Source organism: Castanea sativa, chromosome 6, assembly GCF_040712315.1.
Source record: "Castanea sativa cultivar Marrone di Chiusa Pesio chromosome 6, ASM4071231v1".
Taxonomy (NCBI): Eukaryota; Viridiplantae; Streptophyta; class Magnoliopsida; order Fagales; family Fagaceae; genus Castanea; species Castanea sativa.
In genome coordinates this window covers 56945584-56969051 of record NC_134018.1, presented here as the reverse complement: position 1 = coordinate 56969051, position 23468 = coordinate 56945584, and the positions used below count along the sequence as shown (strand labels likewise).

The 23468-nt window shown below is 33.8% G+C and overlaps 1 protein-coding gene across 1 annotated transcript; it reads left to right on the top strand.

Annotated features, from left to right (window-relative positions):
- Nucleotides 1–14848: 14848 nt before the first annotated feature.
- Nucleotides 14849–22632, top strand: LOC142639087 (uncharacterized). Its single transcript, XM_075813188.1, has 7 exons — nucleotides 14849–16188; nucleotides 16467–16692; nucleotides 17072–17139; nucleotides 17265–18927; nucleotides 19027–19196; nucleotides 21001–21190; nucleotides 21282–22632. Exons 2-7 carry the CDS (start codon nucleotides 16542–16544, stop codon nucleotides 21926–21928), a joined length of 2889 nt encoding a protein of 962 aa, XP_075669303.1. The 5' UTR covers nucleotides 14849–16188; nucleotides 16467–16541; the 3' UTR covers nucleotides 21929–22632.
- The last annotated feature ends 836 nt before the right edge of the window (nucleotides 22633–23468 follow it).

Below are 23468 nucleotides of genomic sequence, written 5' to 3'. Positions count from 1 at the left end.
AATACAAATTCTCTATTCTACTTAAATTTTCCACTTTATACTCTAGCAATTGAAGTATGTGGTGTTCATCAATTTTTTAAGTATGCCACGCATTTGAATTTTTTTTTTTTTTCTAATTTTAAACATAAGCTACTTTATAAGGAAAAAAGAGGCGTGGCAATGAAGATTTTTATTGGTCATTTACATACAAAAATTTTCCGTTTCAATGATAAAATGAATTAATTTAGTGGTTTTATTGGTCATTTACATACAAAAGTTTTTTTTTTTCCTTTCTTTCTTTGTTAGTATAATTACTATAATAATGAGGTTATATCTCAGCCTCCCAGGTGTTTTCTGCCATATACTTTGAATACTCGAAATTCAATTTGAACCCAGTTTGGGTTTTTACTTTTTTTTCGTTATTGCTTTTTTTAGCCCATAGACTAAATATCAATGCCAAACGAAACCCACAAACTAATATCTGTAGACACTAGACAGTAGTCCAATAACTGATGCTCTAAGCGTGAGAAAAATTCAAAGCCCACGTTAGTTCATATATCATGGGCTCAATAGTTCAAATCTGTCAACGTGCTTAATGCTATTGTTTATCATATCATTCATATGTATTTTACAAGAGAAAACCATCTGAACTTCCCCTTTGATAAGAGAGATTCAAAACTATTTCCTATTTAAATAATTTTTTTTGTGGATGAAATTTTTTGTCACTACAAATATTTGGAATTACAATAAATATTTAATTAATAATTAACGGTTTGAGCCAAACAACAAAATATCTTCTTCTTTTTTTCCTTAGGGTCACAATTAAAACGAGAGTTTTCTTTTCCTTTTTTTCTGTTTTTTTTTCTTTTTTTTTGAGAAACGAGAGTTTTCTAAAAAATGATATTAAGAAAAACGAATAATTTTCTAAAAAGATATTTTCTATAAAAACAAACAAAACAGAACGCTCTTAACAAAAACAATATATGACGATGATGACAAAAAAAAAAATTCGTAGTCGTTATTCACTCGGTCGCTTTCAAAGTTGTCTAGAATGAGGATGGTCTTGACTCTAGATACCCTTACAAGAGGCCGAATTTAAAGTTCTGAGCTGAAAAAAATTAATCGTTGCAAACTTCAATTTGACTCCTTCCATCTGTAAAACCCAAACGCACGCCATTGTAACGTCAATTCATTATGTTCTTTTTTGTGAATTATATGATCTGAGTTTCTCTCCAAGAAACTACTACCGGCTACCGCCAGTAACAGTAACAAAGAATTGGACCCTCAAAGCACCACCAAGGTGTAAGAGTAACACAACCCTATTCCTCAGTTGTCCTTTTTATCATTTTAAAAGCGACGTTAACAAAAGCTTTCATCTGCTTTTTCAAATCTCCAATTAATATATATCAAAAGCTCTTTTTATATATATATAATTTCTATAATGATTGGATGGCTAGAATTTTATTGCTTATCAATCGATGCCTCTGTTTATTTTCTCTGAAATTGGCATCTATCTTGTCTTATTTAGAGGGATTACGACAATACTGAGGCCTTTAATTTCAAAGCTATAATTCAACCTCAGTTGTCAATTATATGGTAGGTTGGTAGCCATGGATTAGCACCTAGGCAAATCATTTAAGCGTACTTGATTTATTTTACTTTTGGTGATGAAACAAAAGAGTTTCTTCTCGAAGTGCTCGGCTCTTGCAAGTTGCAACTTTAACCTCTAGCTACAAAGTACTCGCAGTCCGTTAAGATCTAGATCATTTACAAGCTAAACAGGATTTATATTTAAATCATGGAAAAAATAACTAAAGCAGAGCATATGGCAAAAATTATCGAATTTTGTCGATATATGATAGGTGACATTGATTGTCCTATTATTCGACCGACGACTCATCATTTCACTACCTCTTTAGTTAGCCAACTCATAAACATGATACATATTAAAGTAGATTTCACTAGCCATAATCTTTATTACTTTTTTGAGAGAAATAGGGCTTTTTTACTTTTCTTTCTCTCTAGATAGGGGCCGGGGTATGTGTTGGGAGTCCTCTTAAAGGTATTGAGTTTTCAAAAGAAAGGGGCATCCAATGCTTACAGAGAGTGATTGGAATAGGGAATGTCCAACGCGCAATACCCTAAGCTTGGAGAAACAGCCTAAAACCGCCATCCATAGTCAAAAAGTTTTGTAGCCCCACTTGGGATTAGAGAAATGAGATTTGATTTCATCACAAGTTTAATGATTATTTTCCTACTACCTTAATAAACTATTAGCTTTAAAAAGGAACAAAAGAATGTATACTCGTCTTACTATGAACATTGCATAACCTTCTCTATTTATATAGAATCTCAACCATAAAAGTTTTAGTAGTAGTAGAATATTAGAATTGCTTACAAGATTAAGAGAGTCAGAAATAGGTAGAAAAAGAAAATATTACATATTCAGTTGACAACATACGTCTATATCAGAAAGCCTTGAAGAGGTTGTACGTTTATCATATGAAATTATTTTGTTACAATAAGTTTATTGGGGTTATGATGAACATTATAAGTACTGCAAGAGTACAAGTTGTACAAAAACATTAAATTAGATTGGTATCTCCAACATTTCCACTTAAACTTGAGGTGAAACTTTGAAGATACCTTGAATTTGGAATGCAATATGTGCAATAGATACGATGGCAATATTCAATAAAATAAAAAAAAAACGATGGCAAATATAGTGGCTACTGTAGTTGGCTGGCTCTAATGCTATAATAGAATCGTTATTGGGATTGAGAAAATGAGAGAGAGAAATAGAGATGGAAGCAAAGATTAATGTGGATCTCTGCTTAACATTAACGGCTCAACTTTATGCCTCGTTTGGGAGAAAATAATGAAAAGGAATAGAAAGAATGATTTTAGAATATTCTTCCCTTCGCTTGTTTGAGAGTTTTAATAGAAGGAATGGAAAGTTCATTTCTTTGTTTGAGAGTTTAAGTTGGAGGAAATGGAATGAGTAGGAGAGAATGGAATAAGTAGGAGGGAACACTCATTTCTCTCTATTCCCTTAAAACCTCAAATTTTTATTTCCCCCAAAATTGGGAGGAATGGGAGGGAATGGAATTAGATTTAATGAATTTTTTACTAAAACTCTCAAAATACCCCTATATATTCAACTCTTTATTTTAAAATAAGGGTCTAATAGTAATATTATCATAAAATAATTTCATTTCATTCCCTCCATGTTACTTTCAAACAAGATTACTTACATTCCATTAATTTTCATTCTTTTATTTTAAAACATCCAATCAAGGATACTTAATTCTATTATTTTCCATTCCTTTCACTTACTTAAATACATTCCATTCATTTCCATTCCCTTATAATCATTCCATTCCATTCCGTTTCATTCCCTTATGAACTCTCAAACGAAGCCTTAGGTTGCCTAGGGCCAGCGGGAGGTGGGGGCCTTATCAGGAATCACCATAGTGCTTGGGTTAAAGGGTTCACTAGATCCATTGGTCGAGCTAATAGTTTGGATGCGAAGCTTTGGGCAATCAAGGGTGGTTTAGCTCTCTACTTGGACCATGGGCTGCTTACTATTGAATTAGATGTTGATTCTAAAGCTGTTGTTTATTTACTTTCTAACAATGATAGCTCTTCTGCTAAATTTGCCCCTATTCTTGATAATTGCAAACAATTCATGACGTTAATCCCAGCATTGAAGATCAGTCATTGCTTTAGAGAAGCAAATGCTTGCACCAATGGGCTAGCCAAGTCAGGTTCTAGTGGTAGGTAGGATTTTGTTGTTCTGGAAACTCCGCCTATGGAGATTGTCCAGCTTTTGATTAGAAACTCTTCGGGGTCTGCTTGAAATAGACTTTGTTCGAACCCAGCTACTCTGGCAGCTGGGTGGTTGGTTTTTATGATATTCCCTGTTAACCAAAAAAAAAAGATTAACGTGGATCAACTTGACAATTTGCATTCACAAAACGAAGCTTTAAGAGGCTACATCATTACTATATGAAATTGTTTTGTGACAATGATAGTATATGTATAGAGTGTAAACTATACCTAGCCAAGACGAAGATAACTTCATTTAAAAATAGGTTCATAAATGTCAAATTACAAATTTCATTTTGAATTTGAAAAAAGAACTCCTAAAATTTAGGATTTTTTTTTCTCTTCACTTTCAAGAAATAAATTACGGTTATTGCTTATCTCTAAAGTTTGTCCGTTTTATTTGTTTAAAAAATAGAAATATATATTTCTAAATTATAATAAATAAAAATTATTAACCTTTATCTAAAAAAATAAAAGAGTCTCTGCGCATACACGTGAGCATGTGCTCAAAGGCTAGTATATATATTGTAAGCGCACAATTGTATTCGGACCCAAAAACAAGTGTTGGACTCAGGCCCAATGAGCCTTATGCAATAAAATTTGTAAAGTATGAATTTGAAATCTAGGTTCGGGATGTTGGAAGTTTGATTAACAGGCTAGAGTGTCACTATCTGTGCAAATGATAAACGAATATGACAAAGAGACCTCCTCGGAAGTAAGCCGAGGACGAATTGTATAAATATTCTCTTTCTATGCTAAAGTTTACAATCCTTAATTCCTATTTTTTTTTTCTCAGCAGAAGGTGCAGATCCCCCTCTCTTTCCTCTCTCTTCTCCTTATATACTTCTTCTTCTTCACCGGTTTATCCACGTATCGTACAAATCTTTCCCTTGGATACTTGTCCCATCCACAACCTTCTTGAAGTCTTCAAACAATAGCAGGGAAGCTGAATTCTACTGTTCATAGGTCACTTCCCCATTAATGCGGCCAGGGAGGTAGATGCAGGGTCTTCAATGTGGAGGTAGCAGCCTTTTCCTTAGATATTTCTCTCACATCCTTACTTCTAAAGGGTGCTTGGATCATCCTCTTACCGATCAGTTTTCCTAGAATTCTGTCTCTAACCCGTTTAGCAAGTCCCAGGGTCATTACTGGGCCTGTCCGAGGAGACATTCCTCCTCGGACAACTCCTCGGACCGTTACAGTGCAGACTGATTTATGGGTCTAGAGGCCCTGATCAAAACAAACTAGTACTAGCCTATCAGGCCCAAAGCTCAAATGTTTATTCAAGAGTTTTTACCCCCCACATATATAACTTCTTTTGAAAACCATAATATTTTTTATTTTATTATCAATGTTGTGGGAAGGGGAGGCTTGAAGAACGAATATTACCAAATATATCCGACCTAAGGAGAAGGTAGACCCGACTTCTAATCAGCTCCAGCCCAACACAATGATGATAACCCAAATATTGAAACCAAGGAAAAAGCCTGCGCGAGGAGCCTGAGGAACAAACACTCCTCAAAAGACTGTAGATAAGCCACCTAGACCAAAAGACTAAAGGCCGAGGAAAAAAGTAGAGATATACAAGTAAAAAAAGGGGGAAGTTTCTAGATAAAGTACCCAACACCTCGACATTCAATATACTGCACCAACTCAGCTGGCCGCATTAATGGTGGAATGATCCTTGAACAATACCCTCACAACTTGCAGCACATTCTACCACCTCCAGCAAGGCCCTAATGAGACAAACATCCAAGTGAAGATTAGTAGCTGTCCAAGTAGGGATGGCTATTTAGATCCGACCCGTGAATACCTAACCCGGCCAGACCCTAATGGGCCTGATTTTACCCGACCCGATTAGAAATAGGGTTGGGTGTGGGTTTTTACACAAAAAAAAAAAAAAAAAAAAAAAACCGAAGTGGGTCCGGGTCAGGTCTGGGTTTTATCAACAAAACTTGAAACCCAACCCTAATATGACCCGATTACCATGAAATTACTAAAAACCCCCCTTATATATATAAATATATATATATATATATATATATATATATATATATATATATATATATATATATATATATTTATATATATCATTGTAAACCCTAAGTCACTAACCCAATCCCTAGCCGCCTCTCATAGTCTCATTCCCATTTCAATTCACGCCTCACCCTAACCCTCAATCTCTCTGTCACTCACGCAATCACGCACAAGAGCACGCAGCCACGCACTTAGCCACACACAAGAGCACACAGCCACGCCTCGGCCTCACTCTGACTGTCACTCACACAATCACTCACTCACTCTCAAGCAGGCAACCACTCCTCGGCCAAGCTCACAAAAAAGCAAGGTGTTTCATACTTCTTAGCTAAGGATCCCAATAAAAAGAAGTTTCTCTCTCGAAATTTCTCGAAGTTTCATACTCCTTTCAATACTACTCGTCTTGCAAATATAAAACTCTTTAAGCTTTGAGTTTCAAAGTGCATCATTGATGGTGCTCTTTAAATCTTGTTGATGTTGACTAGCTTTCTTCATCTATTGGTCATATTATTACTTTTTAGGGTTTTTCAGCTTCTGGGTTTTTTTTTATAGACCAGTTGATTGTTTATTGGATGACCCAGTTTTGTGCTTCATGTTTAATTTTCATATGAATCTTTATTTGGTCTTGAAGTAAGGCCAAGACCATAGGATCTTATTAGTTATCAACTGGGAAATGAGAACTGTATCTGTATATGTGTCATTGTGGAGGATAAGACATTTTGTAATGGTGATTTCTGGACTCATGAACAAAAGGGGTCATCCCATATTTGACTTATTATTATTATTGGCCTTTTGTTTTTGTGTTATTGTCTTAGGAGATAGGCTATTATGAAAGTTCACATATAGCCACACGCAAAAAAAAAAATAAATAAATAAATTGGAAATGTATTAGAGCCTAGACTTAACCGAAAATAGCATACAACATTTGATTGGGCTTCAATTTTTTATTTTTTGGTTGGGCCAGATTTGGGCCCAAGCGGCTAAACAGGGCCTGCGGGGCAGGTTTGGGCCCCAGGAAAAAATCCGATTAATAATCGGGCTGGGTTCGGGTCGTGTGTCCAGGCCCACGAGTCAGATCCAGGTACGCAAAAATCCGGCCCGTTGCCATTTCTATGTCCAAGTGGAGGGCTGAGATGCACTTTAGGTAGCTATATAAGGAAAAGGCAATTCTCTAGAATGGGGGGACGAAAGAATTAAAGGGAAAATTCTAAAGTGTAACCAAGAACTTTGTAACCGAGAAAGTGTGATTATACAAGTTAAGGCTCCTTGCCCCGCGGACCATCCCGAGGAAGAGCTTACATCAATATCTAAGCTTGAAAGTTTGACCTTGATAACCTACTTCTACAATATGAAGTTTTTCCTTAATTGTTCATTCTTCTTTTAATCATCTGACATAATCATTTAGGCTTGAAAGGTTGAGCTTGATAACCTACTTCTACAAATTAATTGTATTGGGCCACGATATAGTACAAGACCATCTAACTTGGGCCGGGGCCACTATATTTGATGTACACAAATGTCTTTTAAAAATTCAAAACTTATATAATGAAAATAAAAGTTGAAATAAATAAAGAAATAAAAAAAAAAAACAAGATTTTTAATTAAAAGGGGAAAAAATAAAATTATTATCACCTTTCAAATGTAATTAAAAAAGTACAAAGTAATAATAAAATAATTTAGTCTTCTTTATGTAAATTTCTATATAAGCAATAAAAAATGATTTCATAATAAACTTCAAAGTTTAATATTATTTTAAAGTTGACTTTGAAATTTCAAATACATATACGTTACAATTTGATTATTTTATGAGTCTATATATATATATATATATATATATATAATATTAGAATTCATATGAGTTCTACTTGGGTTTATTCTACGTCGATAATAACAACACCACTTGACCCAAAGCCTATGATATTGAATAAGTTATAAAATGTCATATTAGTACAACAATAGAACAAGTTTTACTAGTTCATTGATTCTGTATTGATATCTTGATCTAACAAACTGTTGGGGAAAGAACACCTGGGAGAGACTCTAATTGAAGGGTTAATATAACATATAGAAAGTAGGAGCACCACTTAACCCTTTGGAGAGACTCTAATTGAGGGGTTAATATAACATATAGAAAGTAGGAACACCGCTTAACCCAAAAGGTTAAACTAATAAGTTCGGATTCAATCATGTTATATTAACAACACATTCTTATTATTAGAATCTCATATTTAATATTAATATATAACTAATCACATTACCCACACGGCAAGGGAATAGTACAACATAAACATCATGGTAAGAGGGGTGATAGACTGATAGCACTTGTTCTTACATTTTTGTGACAAGTCATAACCACCCAATTATGACCTAATCGAATAATCTAACCTCAAATTGACCATGCGCCCATAAAATATTATTATGTGAAAAATCTTATGTTGCACCCTAACGAGTCATTGATTGTTTCTAAGAAAACTTTTTTGGTGAACTTAAATTAGTTGCAACAAACAGTGTAATTATGAAGCTTGTTCTCTAAGCCCCTAGCTTAAACAACCCCGGTCATTTTCTAAAGAGGTTAAATTTTTAGTATTACAAAATTCTTGCTTTGCATATAAGGAAAACTGCAAGTAGTTCCCACTTCCTACTGTGTGTCTCTCCAATTGCATGTTGACAGAGATTTGCTGGATAATAATAATATATAATCATTGAATTAGATATGGGTCCTTATTATGAGGACCGCGAATTCCACCATTTCTCAAGTTCCCTTTTAAGCTATTTTTTAAATATCTTTCAGTGCAAGCAAGGGAAAAAGCTGCTTCAAAATTGACATGCAGAAACTCTCTCTCTCTCTCTTGTATTAGTTAAACTGTTCAACGAAATTATAATAGTGTGAGATGCATATTAACCTCTCTATTTGTCACTATCCTGAATAAGTTGCTTCCTTGTGTGAGTAATTAAGCAATTGATTTGGTGCCCCATTTTATATTAACGGTGGTCCCGGTTTGGTAACTTTATAACCTAATTACGTTTAGCTCCAAAATTGGTTGTAGCATAAAACTACAACCCTACTCAATAAAATAAATATTACTGCATATTATAACAATCTCACCTTTGAGTTGCATGTTTTTTACACTCTTAATACACATGTCAACTTTTGTGTCAATCGAATGTTATTTACTATATGATCTATATCCTTATATTTTATGCATAATTTTAAATTATAAAAACTTGCAATTGAAATAATTTATTGATAACACAATTTTTAATTTTTAATTTTTTAGAAATTTCGCAAGCATGAGGGATATAATAAAAGGAAGTAATCCAACGATAAATTTATCAAAATTCATATCTAATAAAAAGATATAAATTAAGGTTGTGGTCTTAAGTTACAACCAATTTTGTAACTAAAATTTGTCATATATATGTGTGTGTGTGTGTGTGTGTGTGCATGTGTGTGTGTGGAAGTAACGTCCCAACCTTTAACTGCACTATTTTACTTTCTTCTTATAAGGCATTTTAAAATTTATCATAGACTGATAGTGTAGTAGATGAAACTTAAGACTTCAGAGTCTATTGAACTTATCAGCAAATGTCCATAGAACCTAATTGCTTTTTTTTTAATATATACATAGAAAAAGAACCTAATTATTTATGTTCACTTAAAACTTTTTTTTTAACATATAGGATAGGTACGCTTAAAACAAAATTAATATCGATGAGTCTAGTGGATTCCAAAACTTGGATACGACATAATAGGAGGCCTACAAATTTTTTTTTTTTATTCTCACCTTATAGCTTATTATTATTATTACCACACTACTGCATAACACTTTTCAGTTTGGTCCAAAACGCAATTATAATTTATAAATTAGCATTCATTAGCCACCGTATTTTTTTTTATTTCATACCCATCCATTATCTTTAATTTGTCAACAGGACATTATTATTCTTCTTCTTTTTGTCGGGATCAAATAAGACATGGTGCATGATGAAGCCGAAGAGTGAGAAGAGAAGAGGTGGTGGGGGCTTTAGGGGGGACCTATTGTCTCATATGGGCTTTTCTCATCGAAAAATAGTTGCTCTTAGAGTTGGTAAAAAGTGTGGACCCAACTCCCTTCAATTTGTGGGGCTCCAAGTGAACTGACTTTTTAGGCCCAACTGCTCCTCACATGCAACAGGGACAAACTTATTGATATTGATATCCTTTTTTATTTTTTATTTTTTTGCTGAATTTGGTATCCAAATATTTGTAGGCCTCACTTCCTCTGCCATACATTAATCCAACTATTATATTTCCCATTCTATCTTGTACTGTGGGACCCAAATTGATATTATTTTATACTAAATAAATTTTAGCCATTTTTTTATATTTTTTTATTATCAAATGCTAGTATAGTATGCTACTTTGAGACTAGGACAATAAATAACTATACAATGGTCTTATTTACCTAATGGCATTGTACAAAAAAACAAAACAGAAAAAAAAAAAAGTTTAAGTTCGGTCAAAATAAATATAAAGTCTATGGACACAAAAATTTAACAAAAAAATTTATATTTAGTTGATATGGCAGATTGTTAGTAATCAGTAAAAAGGTAATGTCAATAATATGTTTCATAAAAAACTAATAAAAACTTACCAATTCAATTATTATGAAAAATATAGTGAATTTTTTTGGTGTCTATAGCATTACTTCAAAATAACTATAATTTTATGTAAAGCTTAATAAAGAAATGAGAAAATTGGGGTGGTTGTGGTTCATGCCTCGAAATAATTCCAATTCAGGGTCTTACTTTTCATTAAAAAAAAAAAAGTTTTGTATAAAAGAAAACATAATAAAGAAATGCTAGGCTGTTAGAATCGTACCGACAGCAACTGCCCGGAAGGTTTTGCATTTTGGTCCAGTTTATCAAAGGTCGAGCCATGTTAGTAAAAAAAAAAGTTTAACCACGTTACCATCTTATTAATAAAATTGTTTTAAGGTTCAGTAAAAGAAAACAAGTTCAGTATCTGTTTGGTATAGCTTGTTTTAATGTGCATAAATGATAAAATAAGTTGGGGTTTGACTAAAAATTATAGTTAAGAAGAAGTGAAACTTTAAAAGATAAAAATTATAGTTAAGAAAAAAGTGAAATTTAAAAAGTTTTAAGTAAGAATAAACTGGTTTAACTTCATTCTTACCTTTAAATTATTTAATCTATGTTCTTAACAAATAAAATTCTTCTAAAGGTTGATGGTTATAACTAATTCATTCCGCTGATATCTAATTCAGCACCAAATCCAAAATATGATAATATAAAGCTTATTAACAAACATGTCAATCACACATGCAATGAATCCAACAAAGAATTCTTTTGGTACAACTACAGGATATGAGATCAATGGTCAATCACCAGCAATAATATTTTAGACCCTGTCCTCGTTGGACTAAGGTTTGTGGGTGTGTGTGTTTGGAAAATAATCATATATTAGTATCTCATTTCTCTAAACTTTTTATTATATAGTATGATTCAATCTTTTAAAAAGAAAACCTCATAAGTTAAATCTTCTCTTAGAGCCTATCAAGAATCAAGAGGAGGCAAAATTTGAATTCAAAACTCAACCATCATTAGCATCATAATGGCATGGGTCAAAGAGTAAAAGCAAAGTGTGTTGCAAATGAACCTTATAATTTACATTTTATGGTACTCCATAAGCATTTAAAGCCCTTGCGTCAGTTCATCATGTCGGCTAAAAGTCTTCAACGAATAGATTCAATGGCCCAAAATTTGATTACAATCGGGGAATTTTAATTTATCAATGATATATGTTTATCTCTGTTGGATATGCTAGGTAAAAGTTCTCAAATTGCTACTTTTCATTCTTATACAAATTATCTAAATTTTTTTTATCTAGCAAACTTTTTTAATGGAAAGTGTCAATTAGTTTATGCCAAAGTAATTAAATTGGCCGTTGTGCTTAAAATTTAATTAAAGCATAAGTGATTTGTAAGAGAGCTGGAAATAATTTCATAATAGATCATTGAAAGTAAGTGCAAAAATGACATGTCATGTTTTTCATTGTTGACATCTGATACGGCATGAAATTGTTGACATATGATATGGCATGCGAAAAATACAGAGGTCAACAATGAAAAATTAATGAAGTTTGTCAATTCTCAACGAAAAAAATATATATGAAGTGTGTCATACCATATGTCATGAAAGAAAAAAACATGATATTTATTGTTTGAATATTGGAAGGAGGTTATGTTCAAATTAATCATGACGTAACTTTTTGTTATAAGTATTATATTTCTAATATTATTTTGTTGGAAAAAGTACTATGATAATCTTACCATTCGGTAATATTGTTCTTTCTATGCTTCATGCGTGTAATGTGAAATTTTACAAAAGTGCTAAATACAAAAAAAAAGAGTTTTGTCTATTAATAAAGAGTTTTTTTTTTATTTAATAGTTATAATAGAAAATGAGAATTTGAATTCTAAATGTCTCATTTGAAAACACGAGAACAAGGTGCTAACCAATTTAGTACAAGAGTATTAGCAATACATAGTTATATTATGTGTAACTTAAACTTAAAGTTATGTGTTTAAACTGTTAAAGACGGCGTACTACTAATTTATAATTAAAGATCCAAGTGGTTAATTAACTGTTTCAATGCACAATGTGAATAAAATTATAAAGCAACCATTTCTCGACAATTTACGCACAAATACATGATGAATTGTTCACAAAGTGAAAACCCAAATGATAAAATCACTCTAGGGCCTAGTTCAATTCACCAATCTATTATGAAGATAGTTGCAATATAATACAACTTACAAAGCCTCCAATATATGTAATTGAACTTGTATATGAGCCCCCCACTACTGCTGCAAAAAGTTGAACTAGTTACTCTCTCTTCATAATGAACCAATGTCGCAAACCAATCACCAACTGCAAAGCAATCTCTTTGTTATTCCAAGGCCACTTGAAGATCTGTGATTGTCTTTGTGATTTCCAGCAATAAGTCAATAACACTCAATGATGAACTTAGTGTTTGGGTGAAATTTCCTCTCAAAGAATGGTCAATTTGGAGAGGGTAAACGTAAAGAGGCTACCAAGGATTTCTCAAGGGAAATATATAGTCTTAGCCTTCATGCTGATTTTAGGCTTTTAATTTCATTCATATGTATAGGTGTCACAATTAAGGCTTGATTGGCTATAAAAATAATCTAAAAAGGATAGTACATGAATTTCCTTAACAAACTTGCTCAACCTAATGTTTATCGAGTTTTAAACAAATCTCTATGTAACTACTTTTTTGAAAATAATCAATTTGCTCAAAAAGTCAATCAGGAAGTACCAATTCACTTGCTCAAATTTTGTGGTGATGCACTTTGGAGGGCTTTTATCTAAACTTGATCCTCAATAACATCGTTCAATTACAACTACAATTTTTCATGCAGAATTTGGTCAACATTAAATATCCTAATACTTTTACAAGATTTAAGAGAAATTATTGGTAAGCAACATTACTTGTTATTTCTATGAAGGTTAATCTTAAACTTGAAAACAGGACACATCACTTGAGTGGAGGGCACTTGTTATTGCACTTGTTATTGCACCAAGTTTCAACCATTTTAAACTTAACATATGGGGCATGTTAAGTTTAAGCTATACTTAATGCAGTTTTTTTTTCCATATTACATCTCTTATTATGAGCATTAGCATTGAGAGGTGTAAAACCCTCCAAATTGCTATTTTACATTCTCAGAGGCCCAAAACATGCTTTATCTAGGTTGCTATTGCTAAAAAACTATAGCAACTATGAACAATTTTGTATATATACAAACAAAAATATATTATTTTATTTGGTTTGTTTCATAGGAAGAGAAAGATAATGAGTGGGAGAGAGAGAGAAAGAATTGGGGAGGAAGAGAGAGAAATTAATAGGGTTAAAAAATAAGAACTGAGATGTTAAGTGAGTTATAAAATAAGATATTAAAATAGATAAGCTTTTAAGTATGTAATATATGTATTTTTTTGCATACCCAAATGCAAATGCTAACTTGAGTATTTTAACAAATCAATATTTTGTATTAGGGCAAAATGGGTAAATACCCTTAATTTTAAAACTATGTAGCAAATTACCTCCCTTTCTAAAGCATTTAGTAACATGTCTTTGTTTTTGGTACTCAATTTTAACAAAATTGAGTTTAAGGTGAAACTCAATATTAACAATGTCAAGTTTTGTGCATCTTTTGTTAATGTCGAATTCTACTTAAATATACACATAAAACTCGATATCACACAGAACTCAATTTTGTTAAAACTAAGTTTCAAAACAAGTGCATTTTGCTATATACTTAAAAAAAAATGAGTACTTTGCTGCATAGTTTCAAAATTAAAGGTATTTACCAATGTCCCCCGATTAGGATTAACATCATACTCTCATGTCCTTTATGTTTATAAAAGGTCAACATAATTATAGATTAACAGTTACCTCGTTTGGACAAATCTGAAGTCTTTTTAAAATTAAATTATATAGAAAGAAAACAAAATAATGGTTTTTTCTAGATTTAAAAAAAAATGAAAAAATTAATGGTTTTCTTTTTTGACAATGCAACTAGTTTGTATTTTTTATAAAAGTTAGAATTAACTAGTTTGTAACTTTGTGTGTGTATATATATTTCAATAATAATAAAAAAACTAGCTTGTAATTTTGTATTTTAGATATTTGGTTTTGTGTATTATTTCTACTTAGATTTTAAAAATGAATTCGGTTAACGCATGTTTTTAGAGTTCACATTAATCATTTATTTATGAAAATATTTTATGTGGGATTGAAAAAACTGTTTTAAAATTTTGTAATTTTTCATAAAAAAAAATTAAAATAGTTTATTAGTATATACCTAATAGCACACATTAGTAAACCCCTTTAAAAATTTATGATAAATGATAACTAAAAAAAAAAACACATTTAAAATAAGTTATAAAAAAACATAGTTAGCCCTCCCAAGTCTCTATCTCATTTCCAATTTTCTCAACGCTCAAAAACTTTGATAAAGAAAGGAACAGCACACGTCAACTCTTGGACCAGTTCCTTTTGTACAATTGTTTGTACCTACCTGCAGCAATGCAACACAAACAAAGTGCAAACAGATAAATACCAGGATTTTACAGTTCACACACGCACAGAGAGAGAGAGAGAGAATCCAAAGGGGTGGCGGTGACGGTGGGGTGGTGACTTTGACGATGGTTGAAGATGAAACTGAAGAAGCAGAGAAAATGGAGACAGACCAAACTTTTCTTACACACAAAGGTCACCACCAAAGTGCTCAGAAGAGCTCTCTTTCTTAATGGGTCCCACACTAGCAATCTCTACCCCAACTGTCACGTATTCCTCCACTGTCACCCAACAACATTGTAAAGGTGTCTCCTTTCTCTTTCACCACCTCACCACACCTCCACTTTTCTCAGTCTTTAATGGCTGCCCCATTTCAGAACAAAATTCTTACGTAATAAAAATGATGGGTCGGTGTTAGATAAGCATTTCAACCTCTCTTTTTTGGCAGTCCCAAAGATACCCATAAGGGAAAAAAGTCTTTGTTTTTGGTATAATTTTGTTGAATTTTCATATGGGTACTTTTAGAAAGCTTTGGTTTTCTTGGCTTCTCTCTTGGTGCTTCAAGCTTTGACACTTGGTGGAGGATTCAGAGAGTTTGGAATTTTTGGAAGTGAGTGATTTTGAGTGTTTCAAGTGGGTTCTATTTTTGGGGGGCCTTTGATGGTACATTGGAGAGACTTGCAGGTTTGACTTCCAAAAATATTTGTTGTTGTTTTGGTAGCTGAAGCATTTGCATCGGATGAAGATTTTTTCAATTGGTTTTGGCAAAGATTGACTGTGCAATTTCCAGAATCATCAATCCAGTTGTATAGAAAAATCATCAAAGTTGGATTCAACTGTAGTGGTTGTGGGATTTGGGTTTGTGATCCTCAAGCTTTTGATCACCTTTTTTCACAGAGTTGGTAATTGAGTTGTTCATTGAAAGTTGAGGCTGAATTATTGAGGTTTGACCTATTTGGCATCAGTTAAAGTTGAGAGGATTAGTTATCTTAAATGGTCTTTTCTTTGAAGGGAAGGCCAGAATACCGGAATTGTGAGCTTTGTGAAGTATGTGAGATGCTGTTTAAGGCTTGTAGATTAAAAAAGAAGGCTCTGATACCTTGCCATCCAAAGAAAGCTTCATTAGCTTGAGCTTTACACTGTTGAAAGCTTGAGGGGTTGGAATTGGAATTTGTTCATCTTTCTTTTCTCTGTTAGTCCAGCTAGATTTCTGTTCATCTAAGGGCTTTACATTTGAGGTACTTATTTCTTTATGATCACAATTGTTTGCTTTTATTATATCAAATTAACAACTTGCTACTAATTAGTATGGTCTTTTTGCATTTCATATGTGGAAACCAAAATTTTTGTAGTTCTACCATGATTTGCATGACCAATATAGTACTCCTATTTAAATCCGCTGTTTTGTTAACATTGCAGCAACTGTGACCCTAGTGTTGAGAGAAGGAGATCGTTGATACTTCTGGTTAATAGACTTATGCTGCTTCTATATTATCTCTTTTTTTCTGTTCATCAGGTTTGATGTGGGTATTACTGGTGTGGAATTTTGATTGAACAAAGCCAAATTAAATTCAAGAGTCACTCATTCAACATGGGGAAGAGATCCCAGAGACGCCTTGTGCGGTATGAAAAAGACCAGTCAGGCTGTATGTGGGGCTTGATCAGTATCTTTGACTTCCGCCAGGGTCGCACTACTCGGAGGCTGCTTTCAGATAGGAAGCGTGGGAGCAGGCAAGCTGTAGGTAAGAATTCAGTTTGTTATTCAGACTTTCAATAATAAAAACATAGATGCAAACATGTATTTTATATGGAATGTTTCTGGTTTGGACAAAATGCTACTTGTAACATGCAAGCATTTCCTATTTTTATATGTTAAAAAAAAATTAATGTTGTTCCTCATTTATTATTCATGTGTGATTTCTGGATTTGGATTCTTTAAGGTATTTTGCAAGACAATAGTCAATATTTAAGATGTCGATTTACGTGTGTTTTCTTTCTGAATTAGGATTATAGTTTAACATGCTAGTAAATTTCAAGAAACTCTATTTTGTTAAAAAAATCATGAATTTTATTAAAAAGGCATTGATCCTTATTTGTTGAAATTTCTATTCCTTTCTGCAGGTGCTGGATATTCAAAGAACAAGTTTGAGATGTTGGCTGATTTAGATGAAGATAATCAAGGCACTCTTGTAAGTCTTGCCATTTAGTCCAATGGCCAAACTTGGTGTGAAGTTGGTTACTTTAATATGGTGCTATCTTGTGGAAATAAGTGATCATGATATTGTTTCAATAATACTAAATTATAATGTTTCAGGATGGTGAAGACAGTACAACAGTATTAGTGACAACTGATGCTGGTAAGCCGAGTGTGAAGAAACTCATAGAAGAGGAGATGTTCAATGAACAAGACCTCAAGAAGGGCAATGGCAATGTTGAAGTAGAAATAAAACTGAGCAAGTCAGGACATGAAGGCCACATAAATACAGAGCACAAAAAAACAAAAAAGAGTCGCAAGAAAAGCCGTGATATGGACAAGCATGACTTGGATGCTGATAAAATCTTGGAAACGGAATGTTCTTGTAATCAGAACTCAGAGAAACAATCAATAGATAATGTTGGTATAGATGAAATAATGGAAGAGTTCTGTCATTGGATCCATCAAAAGAGTTTAAGTACTGTGAAGCATGACCAGGATGATGAAGTTCAAGTGCAATCAAACCAGAAGCATTCTGATTTTGAGAAATTGAGCAAGGCAATCAAGGAATTTATAAATCAGAAGTTTATAAATGCAAAACATCTCAAAGAAAATGGGAAAAACCTCCACTCTAAAGAACTCATTGGTGCACTTGAGATTTTATGTTCAGATGAGGAATTGCTTCTGAAACTAGTACAAGACCCGAACTCACTTTTGGCAAAACATGTTCTAAATTTGCAGGATTCCCAGGTAGGGAAAGGCAAAGAACCCAAGTCATTTCCAGGATCCAATATGTCAGAACTGGAGCTCAGTGGTTTAGGAAAATCTGAGGAACTTGTCAGTCATAAGCAGCAGCGTAACTTTTTCAGGAGAAAGGTCAAGTCTCAGGAAAGAAACCCACTGAAACAGAATGCAAATTCTGAAACCCCAAATAGAATTGTTATTTTGAAGCCTGGACCAGCAGGCTTGCGAAATTCCAAAACTGAAAATAGTCTTGGCTCTTCACCAGAACTTGTTGGAGAGAAAGGATTGACTGAGAGAGTTGGTGCACATTTTTTTCTTGCTGAAATTAAGAGAAGGCTGAAAAGTGCCATGGGAAAGGAATGGCATGGAATCTCTACTACTGCTGTTTCCGGTAATTTTCCTCATAAGCTTCAAAGTTTGAGAGATGGTGAGTCACGGACTGATAAGGAAAATGCAAGAAGAAATTCTCCAGGTAAAGATCATTTCTATATGGAAAGAGTTGTCAGACCTGCTGTTGATGTCAAGAAAGGAGACAAGACTGGAAAACTGAAAGATGCTGAAATAAGTAAAGAACATCAAATTGATGGTTATCCCAAGCAAAGGGCATCTAATATCTACATTGAAGCCAAGAAACATCTCTCTGAGATGCTGAGCATAGGGGAAGAAGGTGTAGATTGTTCGAGCAAACAAACTCCTAAAACCCTAGGGAGAATTCTCTCTCTACCTGAGTATAACTCGACTCCTGTTGGCAGTCCCGCAAGGGACTGGGAGGATAAATATGTAACTGCACAGATGAGGTTTTCTGCCTGTGGAAAAACTAGGAAGGTCAATTCAAATACACAGTCTCCCAAAAGAGAAAACAATGCCAGCCCTTTAGGTTGTGCAGCACAAAACTTAGAGAGTGAGTCGTCCATTTCTGACTGCCCTGATGATAAAGTACAAGCTGTTAACTCAAATCCAAATATATCAGATGATATTTATCATGACAATGGAGTGGAAGAAATTGTTGTTACTGCTGATGATGAGATGAGTCCTGAAGGTATTATTTTTTTCAACTGTCCAATTTATTGTGAGTAGCATTTTCATATTTTTTTAGCTTTTTGGATTCTTTAGTGCTTATTCATTCATACTTCTGCAGGAGTTGTCAAGACTGTAGAAGTGACTGTGACTGAAATTGTAGTACAGGAAGAGATTAGTGTCTTGGATGCTCATCCTGATTCAAGTGACTCTTCAATTACCAGAGATGACGAAAATGCTGATATGTCTGAAATTTGTGATGATAGAGGATATAGCGAAAGCTTGAAACAGGTAATAGATCTTAGGTACTATCCTTTTCCTAGGAATTGCAGGCATGGATTTTAAATTCCTATGATATTGTTGAAATCCAATGCCCATTTGTCTAAAACTATTGGATCTCTAGTTACTAAAGAACTCAAAATCTTCATAAATGAGAGGATTACATGCCCTTATTAAAAACTGGGACTCATAATTCCAAGCTCTATAACTCATCACTGCCACCAGTGTTTACAGCTCTACATCTCAATATCATAAATGCCATACTTGTGGCTGTTTTGGTTATGCCACTGGAATGAAATATTTCAGTACGTTGCATACTAGTGTACTGTTTCGGGATATAATGTGTTAAATTTTAATTCATTATCCTAAGTGTAGCTATCAAATTTGGCCCATATATAACTATTAAAAGTTTAAAACTATCCAAGTTAACCTTTAAAGTAGGAACAAAAAATGTGGCCATTGTCCTCAGATGGCCACCTCTTCCATTAATGTTACAACCACTTTGATCACATACTAACTTTAACTCACCTTTACATTTTTTTTGGGTTGGGGGGGGGGGGGGGGGGGGATGAGTACACGCCATTTCTTTTATCAAATTGAGAGATTCATACATGAAATTCCAAAAATGAGAGAATTAATTTAAATTGAGATTTTATTTTTAATTTTAAGTCCTGAAACTTGTGACTCGTGATTTTGAGTTCCAAACACAAGAAGAGGACCTTAATTGTTTTTTTGTGATGTAATTTTTTTATATTTTTGGATATTTCATGTTCCATTCCTTACATTTAAACTAGTTTTAAAATAAATGGTAGACGTGTTCAGAGATGATAAAGTCCATTTGTGCTTTGCCATTGTGGCAAAGGCCAGGGGTGATGTTATACTTGCAGCTGGTTGATTTGTCTGCAGTTTTTGACCTTTTTCCAAAGAGCATGTAGGAACATAATGATGCATTTTGCAAGAACAAAGTAATTAGAAATACAAACGAAGGGGTGATAAGACTTGATGGTAAGAGATACTAAAAAGCGAGAACTTTTAATATCTTGGATAAAAAATTCATAAGAGAGAGATTGAAGAGGATGTGAATCATAGGATAAGAGTAGGGTGGTCATTGGGTGGATGACGTGGAGAAGTGCATTAGGAGTATTGTGTAGTTATAGAATATTTAATGAGTTAAAGAGAAAATTTATAAGACTGCTATACAACCATCTATGCTTTATGGTATCGAACATTGGGCTGTTAAGAAGCAAAATATTCATAAAATGAGTGTAGTTGAAATGAGAATGTTAAGATGGATAATTAGAAATACACAAAAAAATCTGAAATGAAGAAATCTGCTTAAAGATAGGGGTAGCTCCTATTGGTGAAAGGATGAGGGAGATCCACTTGAAATGGTTTGGTCATGTTTAGAAGAGAGCGATTAATGCACTGATATGAAAGAGTGTGTTGATCTAAGTTGAGGAAACGAAAAAATGTAATAGGGAAGACCCAAAATAACATTAGTGGAAGTAATAAAAAAGGACTTATCAATTAAGGAAGTAATAAAGAATATGACTTCAAATAGAATATAATGGAAGAAAAGAATTCATGTGACCGACCCTAACTAATTTGCTAAGGATCCATAGCCAACCCCAAAAATTTAGGATTAAGGCTTGTTGTAGTTGTTGTTGTTGTTGTTGTTGTTGTAATGTATCAAAAGCAGAGCCAAAAGACAACAAAAAAAACTCTATAATTTGTCATCCCTCTGTGTTTTTCTTGTATGGATTTGTCCTCCATATCTATAATTTTATCCTAACAACTATTTTTGTTCTTCTCCCAGGAATCATTTGAAGAGAAGGAAGTGCCATGTTCTCTGCTAGAGTCCCCTTCTGACTCCTTAATCAACAAGAAAAATGAAAATCTGGATATTTGTGTTGTCAATGTACCAGAGCGGCCAAGTCCTATATCTGTTCTTGAGCCACTATTCCCAGAGGACGACATCAGCCCTACAAAGTCCATATCCCAACCTGGTAGGCAGTCATTTTGAAATTTTAATGACTCGAAACATTCACAATTCATTTTGGGTATTAGGCTAATGCCAATTTATTCACAATCCTTCAGACAGGCTACCAGTGCAACCGATACAGATTCAATTTGAAGAACATGACTCTTCAGCTGCTAATCAATTTAACGGTGGAAAAACTTGTCTAGAAGAAAATGAAGTTACGTTTGAATATGTAAAAGCAGTCCTGCAAGCATCTGGCTTGAACTGGGATGAATTCTGTGTGAAATATCATACTTCAGACCAGCTTCTTGACCCATCATTGTTTCACGAGGGTGAGTTCTTTCCCAACCAGCTCTGCTATGACCAGAAGCTCCTCTTTGACTGTATTGATGAAGTTCTCCAGGACATTTGTCGGCACCATTGTAGTTTCTTCTCTTGGGTGTCATTCATAAAGCCTAGCGTAAAGCCAGCTCCAAACATGAAAAATGCTATTCGTGAGGTTTGTGAAGAGATATATTGGCATCTCCTTCCTCTGCCTCTGCCTCGTACTTTGGACCAAATTGTCAGAAAAGACATGTCAAGGATGGGAACATGGATGGATCTTCGTTTTGATGCTGATGCTATTGGTGTTGAGATGGGTGAAGCCATTCTCGAAGACTTAATGGAAGATGCCATATTAAGCTGTATAAATGAAAATCCAGATAGTGTGCATACTGTCCTTCCAGCTGAGTTGGAGGACAATGCAAGTAGCATCAACTTGTAAAAGAAAATTGACTTCTTTCCGTTCATGCCATACATTGACCGACCTAGTGTTAAGGCGGTAGGAAAGCGCAATGTTTCTTGTTCATCAGGGAAACAAGTGACATTCACCATTTCGGAGGGACTTTGAACATCCCTTGGACGGACGGTTTGACATGGCTTCTTCTAACTTGTGTATTGAAATGTTGTAGATATCTTACACTCTTCGACATTATAGAACCATGGCTTTTGGGCCCTCATAGGCAAAAATCATCAAAACAAAGAATCCTTCCTGGATTGGGGATCTGAAAATCCAGTTTGCAAGCGCTGCCTGCAAGAATACAAATAATGCCTGTTTTCTATGGCAACTTTCAAGCGAGTACCAGTATGGAAATCTGGGTCAGTGTGCATTTTCCCAATAATGATAGAGGTGTTTTTGTTGTATATTTTGTAGAATATGATGTGATAATTTAGTCTAGGGTGTGTTCTTCAGTGTGTTTGATTCCATTTATTCTTCTCTGTGTTCACTTTTCTTTGTTTTGAGGGCGTGTTTCTTTATTTTATTTGTTTCGTTGCTGTATTTTCCAAGGTGGTGTGATTTGTTACTAATTCTGTAGCATAGAAGGAAAATAAAGTAACTTCACAATAGGAGTGATTTGCTATACAAAGTGAGTGTTATGCGATGGATTACTGATTTCAATACAAGAAAAATACGATATACTTGTACCAGCTGTTATTGGTAGTTCTGAAAGACCAGCAAAATTTCTGGTCACTCATCTGTAATTTGAGATGATCTTTTCGCTAGAAGTAATTTGAGATTATTATGCACTACTGTCTTTAATATATAAGTAAATGCAACAACTACAAATGTAGTCCTTAATCTAATGTTATTGTGTTACTCGATGAGACTATGACCAGAGTTAACCCCAAGTTGTAGGACTGGATGGATATTTTAGAATAAGGGGCTTTAAGCAGGACTAAAATTGAGTTTACGGATAGCAAGTTCAATAAACATAGAAATAGGGTAAATAATAATAATAATAATACACTAGAAATAGGAATGTGAAGGGATGGTAAAAGTTGATTGTCAAGAGGTATCAAAATGTGATTACCTTAAAAATCTTAGATCATTAACTCATAAGAAGGGCTGCACTTGGGTTGGTTTTAAGGGATTTTACAACCTAACATGACCCCATCAGAGTAAGAAACCACCAGCACAAACCAATTTACATGTTCTAAACTAATCTATCCAAATCAACCCCAAGGTGATTGGGTTTGTCAGCTTACATTTTGAACTATTATTTTGACTAAAACGTCTGAAGGCTCAAGATTTTGAGAATGTGAGATACCAAATAATATTGTGGGAGGGAAGTGGCATATGGATTACAGAATGAAATGAAATGCACCAATTAAAACTTGATATATATATATATATATATGTAAGCATTACATTGATTTGGTTCAAGTTTAATGGATCTCAACTAAATTACTCTGACATGTCATTTGGGGACATCCAAGAGGTGTGTTCAATGGATTTAATGGATGTGTCGTAAATCTGAAGGTCT